Here is a 5,939-nt window from a genome sequence, read left to right on the forward strand (position 1 = left end):
ATGGGATGCGGTAGGGAGGTTAGCTCGGTGCTAATTGTAAGGTTGCCTCACCGCCAATGGAGCCTTCCTCCTCGTCAGAGAGGAGGACAATGATGGGATGCGGTGGAGGAGAGGCTCTCAATGCACCTCTCTAGGTTGCCTTGCCCTCTGTGTAGAGCAGAGGCAGATGTAATGGAGTGTCTGGTGATCGAAGATGGGATCCTCTCCCCTCTAGGTCCAACCTTATCCCTTATATAACGAGATAGGTCGGGTACATGGCGGTTTGGGGGTTTAGTCAATGGTCTACGTGCGTCGGAGTTTAGGAGGGTCTTACATCGGTGCGCTGTGGACCATGGCGGTGTCTTGGAGCCGAATAAACCTTGGGCATTGTCTGGCTGCTCTGTTCTGATACTCTGCATGGCAGGCGGTGTCAGCTTGGACCGGCCTCCCCGGGTGAGACCTTCTGGAGTCTTCTTGGTGACGGAGGAGGTCGGCTCTAGGGGTTGACGCGTGGGCCGAGAAGCCCGTGAGCCTCCATAGGCCATGGGAAGCTTTGTCTTCTTGTGTCATGCCCCGAACGTGACCCTGTCGGAGGAGCAGTTGGCAAAGCCGCGTCTAGGGAGCGGCGCCGAGGAGCCCTCGAGCATCGGTAGCTCAGGGCTTGTCTCCTTGTGCCCAGGCCTTGGCTGGCATCGTGAGCCGGGCAAGAGCTAAGGACCGGGCTTGGTCGTGCCGTAGATCGGGAGCCCAAGGCTTGGGGATGCCCTCGAGCCCTAGGCGGAAGCTGCGGTCGAGTCAGGCTCAGCCAGATCTCTTTGCCAGAGGGTGCACGCGAGCGTGCCCGATGGGCATAGCCCTGAGCCCCCGGGCGATCCTAAAAGGGTCGGTTGGGGGGTCTTCTTCGTTCGTGAACCATTGGACCCGAGGCTAAACATACTTGTATGTTAGGATCTCGTCATAAGGTAAAGTAGAAAAATAAAAAAATCTATAGAAAACAAAAAGAGAAAAGAAATAAAAAGAATAAAATATAAAAATAAAATAAAATAAAACAAACAAAATAATTAATGATATTAAAGCAAAAAAGAAATAAAAATAAATAATAATATAAAAATGAAAAACCAAATGAAACAAAAACAAAAAATTTAAAAATAAATTGAAGAAACGTAAAAAAGTAATAAGAAAAGAAAAGAAACAAAATAAAAAAAACATAAACATGAAAAAAAGAAAAGAATAATAAAAATCACATAAAACAAAACAGAAATTTAAATAAAAAATGAAGCACAAAAAGAGAAAAGAAAAGAAAAAGAAAAAAGCAAAAAAATAAAAAGAAATAGAAAAGAAAATGAAAATAAAAAGAAAAAGAAAAGAAATGAGAAGAATAAGAAAAAAAAGAGAAAAGAAAAGAAAAAGAAAAAAAAGGAAAAAAGAAATAGAAAATAAAATAAAAATGAAGCACGTAAAGAAAAAAGAAAAAGTGAAAAGAAATAAAAAGAAATAAAAAGAAAAAAAGGAAAGAAATAAAAAGAATAAAAAAAACTATCGTACCGGCTTCCGTCGGGCTGCGGATTCCCGCGCTCGTGCTCCTGTTCGGCAGGATGCTCGGGTCCGGCCGTTCGGACGCGAAGCTTTGCGTCTTCCTCCTCCCTCGGCAAAGAGGATCAGGGATCACTCTATCCCAGGCGCCCCAGCGTCTACCGTGCGTAGGCCTCGCCCTTCCCCCTCGTGCCCACCTGCTACGGCTCCATCACCCACCGGTGCATATCGTCCAGAGCGACCCTAGGTTTTGGCTCACCAGTGACAAGTCAAGGTGCACATAATAGCCCATTTAAAGCCCAGTTCACGGATGGAATAAGGATAGTTGCAAAATTTTCTTTTTTCTGTGCAGGTTATCATTTTTTATCAAAACTTTTTACATATGAGATTGGAAATATATTTGAATCCATCTTGATAGTGAAATAAAGATAAAATTCGTATGAAAATTATAGTTCTCATAAAATCTACAACTTTGTGGTACATGACTTTTTCATTTAAAACCATTTTGTGTGAGAAAAATTGATACTTGTAGATCAATACTTTATATCGATTATTTCGGTACCAAGATGGATTCAAATAAAAATGTTTCAAATTAAAAGGTTATAGATACTATATTGAGAAATAAGATTGTTTTATAAGTTTTATCTTCACTCAAGATTATATAAAAAATTATAATTTTTTTGAAGAAGTGCTATGCAACTGTAGATAATTTGAGGCAATTTATTCACGTAAAATGATTTTAAATGAAAAGGTAATATACTACAAAGGTATAGATATTCTTGAGAACTATAATTTCCGTACAAACTTTATCTTCATCCAAGCTCATACGTAAAAAAAAATTATATAAAAAAGATAAGCTGTACAGAAAAAAGAAAATTCCGCCAACTACCCCTGCTTCGTCTGTGAACTGGGCTTCAAATGGGCCTGTTTGGTATAACTTATAAGCTGCTTATGGCCAAAATAAACTGAAATCAACAGCTAAACGCCATGCTTTTCAGCAGCTTATTCTGGCCACGCTTATTCCCATAGCTTCTATTTGTACTAAAAAACAGAAGCTGACAGACCAGCTTATTTTGACCGTCACTTTTACTCTATTTGTGTAGCTCATCTGGGAAGCGCTTTTCAGATAAGCTTTACCAAACAGGGCTATTCGCATCTCGGCTAGGCACTAATAAAATGAAGAGCTCCCCAACCGTTTGGAAGGGAATTAGGGGGTGTTCAGATCCCACCCAAAATCCAAAATTTTCCAAGATTCCCCGTCACATCGAATCTTGCGGCACATGCATGGAGCAATAAATATAGGTAAAAAGAACAACTAATTGCATAGTTTGCTCGTAATTGACGAGACGAATCTTTTAAGCCTAAATAGTCCATAATTGGATAATTTTTGTCAAATACAAACGAAAGTGCTACAGTGTCCATTTTCTAAACTGGAAGGAATCTAAACACCCCCTTAGATAGCATTCGGGTGAGGTAAAGTCACCCGTGACTTTGACTTTACTACTCTAGTCAGAGAATCCACGCCGGCAGGGGTTATACTACTAGGGTGCTGCAACAACGTCTCTCCGTGGCTGGGACCGTGTACGGCTTTTCTGGCACCAGGAAACGCATCAGTGATGGCCTGACGTCGCCTGAATGGACTAAAAAAAATCAAGTGACTAATAGATAGAAATTGACAAGAGTGCAAACAAAGAATAAATATTAGATTAGATGGTTTCTGGCTTTCTGTAAAGTTAACACACGACCTATAATCTTCATTCCCATTACTTATTGGTAAATTATTATAGAATCATCCCTGTGTTTCTAACTGTGATTGTGACCAAATAAAGAAATTTATTTCTTGAAAGGTATCTGAACTTTCAAGTCGCCAAACTGTGATACTTTGACGTTAACGCTTGTGAGACGTGGACATCGCCTGATCGGACCAATGTTGCGCGGTTAAGGTGCTTGCACGCGTAAGCGCATTGCTTCGCAGCTTTCCGATGGAACGGGACGGGAGAGGTAGTTTGCTGACGGGAAGCTGCATATCACGTGGCTGATCAGTAGAAGGCTACTTTAGGGCCAGAATCACGTGGCTGATCAGTAGGGACAACATGTGGATTCAAGATCTCCCTCCCCGCTGCATGTGGATTTGTCTAACCGAGCTGGGGAATTTGGTAAACACAAGTAGAGAAGGCTACTTTCGTAGTTTTTGACGTATACTACGAGAGCCTTCAGCGCTACCGTATTATGCACATCTAGTGATAATAAATATCTATAGATTTCTAATATCGCGTACAACACTACTGCATTGAATGTTGTACTCAACAAATATATCTTGCATCCACTACCTCAGATGCATATATATAGTGCAGTTTACTCATTTTTTTATTTAAAAAAGAGAGAGTAGGTATTCTCTATCGACATGTACGGCGCAGGATTTATGCGGCATAATTTTTGCACTTTATATATGCTGTGGATACCGACATTTATGCATGGTTACGAACATGATGAAGCCACAACTTAACAGGCCAACGGCAATCCACAGGATGGCCATGAGCCCATGAAAAGTATACGACAGGGGCACACGTGTGCCCCGGTCGCGCCTCGCGCGCTCGTGCGCACCGGCAGGCGGCAGCAGGTAGTAGTACTTGATACGCATATACTATACGTATTTCTGTTTTGAATTGGAGCGAGAAAAAAGTATACATACGCATGACTATATATATTCTACACCGTACGTGTACTTGTCTACGCAAGCTGCTCGTGCTCGGCCGTCTGACAGCGGAGCCACTCCTCGTCGGACTCGAGGAACGACGCCAGGGCCCTCACGTCGTCCATCCAGTCGCCGCCGCCGCCGGAGAAGCAGGGCTCGTCCTGCTGGCTTCCCACGAGGGGCGATACCGACGCCGCCGAGCTGCAGTCGTCCGGCGACGATCCTGCTTGTCCTCCTCCTCCTGCACCGGCCATTGGCGTCGGCGGCGTCTCCTCGCCCGCGTGCGGCGCCGGCGTGTCCCGGTGGAAGAAGAGGAGTCCGCCCGTGCACCGCACGGCCTTGGGCGCCCACACCGCCGCCGAGGCCGTCGTCCCGGCTGCTGCGGCGGAGCCGGCTGAGTCGGGGTCCGCGCGAGGAGCGGCGGCGCCTTTCTGCCCGGTCTCGCAGCTCCCCGACGCCGCCGGAGTGGCGTGCGGGCCGGTGTCGGGCGCGACGACGACGACCCTGCTGCCGCCGCCGGCAACGGTGCCGGCCCTCCGGCCCAGCGTGCTGTTCCAGTAGTTCTTGATTTCATTGTCTGTTCGGCCCGGCAGCCTGCCTGCAATCAGCGACCACCTGCCAACGTACACGTACGTAAAGGAATAGAGAAACATGAGCTGACTCTCACGGCTGACACCAGAACACGGATGTATGTATTTGTAGCAGATGATGCTCGTCGTCAGCTCATGCATGTATAAGAAGCCCACCGACCTGTTGCCGAGTAGCTTGTGGAGGCGGATGATGAGATCCTCCTCGTCGTAGGAGATGTTGCCGCGCTTGATGTTGGGCCGGAGGTAGTTCAGCCACCGCAGCCGGCAGCTCTTGCCACACCGACGCAAACCTGCATGCACTTTTTCCCTCCATCAGCCGATCTTGTCTTGGTATATATATGATTCCAACAAAAATGATAATTCTGTTATATAGTTCAGGCTTGCTTTACCGGCTTTCTGGGGCACCTCCCTCCATTTGCCTTCGCCATGGGCCTTGACGTAGGCGGCCAAGATGTCGTCCTCCTTGGCCGTCCACGCCCCTCTCTTCACCCCTTCCTTCGCGCAGCACGCCCTCCTCCCCATCTCTCTTTCTGTCTCTCTCTCTCTCTCTCGGTTCGGTGGTGTGCAGCAGCAGCCAGCAGGGCCTCTCGACTCTCGTCGACCGGGCTCCGTCGGCGTATTTAAATGCACTCGGGATCCACGTGCGTGGCCGGCTGGCTGATCGGTCACTCTGTAGTAGCTATCGATGAAAAGGATAGGATACGGCTGATATTATATTTGTTTTCGTATTTTTTTCTGGATTCAGATTTGAGTATGGATATTGTTAACCACGTCGGATAGAATATGACTGGATATCGACATCATAAATATGCGATTTGATTATTTGGATACGGATACGGTATCGAATATTGAATATCTGAACTCGGATACGGACAGTTGAAACCCTCTAAATAGATTCGGAATATGATCGAAAAATATCCGTACCGTTTTCACACTTACTGGTAGCACTATCACGGGCACTACGTGGCCGAGTTGAGGCCCTGCAAAGCTGAACTGCATGCCTGGACACTGCTGGTGGGTCCGGGAGTAGAGTAGTGACGACGGTTTGAAGGGAACCTTTATATATTTTATTTAGGTTATAGATTCAGATGCAACGAACGGCCGGCTACATGGTTGCTGTTCCCGTACGCGTTACGGTATGT

General features: G+C 46.1%; 1 protein-coding gene across 1 annotated transcript; it reads right to left on the reverse strand.

Annotated features, from left to right (window-relative positions):
* Window positions 1–3,999: 3,999 nt before the first annotated feature.
* Window positions 4,000–5,380, reverse strand: LOC136521555 (anthocyanin regulatory C1 protein-like). Its single transcript, XM_066515302.1, has 3 exons — window positions 5,187–5,380; window positions 4,958–5,087; window positions 4,000–4,822 (listed from the first exon to the last, which is right to left on the reverse strand). The coding sequence occupies exons 1-3, from the start codon at window positions 5,317–5,319 to the stop codon at window positions 4,243–4,245; spliced, it is 843 nt and encodes a 280-aa protein (XP_066371399.1). The 5' UTR covers window positions 5,320–5,380; the 3' UTR covers window positions 4,000–4,242.
* Between the last annotated feature and the right edge of the window lie 559 nt (window positions 5,381–5,939).

Source organism: Miscanthus floridulus, chromosome 18 (genome assembly GCF_019320115.1).
Source record: "Miscanthus floridulus cultivar M001 chromosome 18, ASM1932011v1, whole genome shotgun sequence".
Taxonomy (NCBI): domain Eukaryota; kingdom Viridiplantae; phylum Streptophyta; class Magnoliopsida; order Poales; family Poaceae; genus Miscanthus; species Miscanthus floridulus.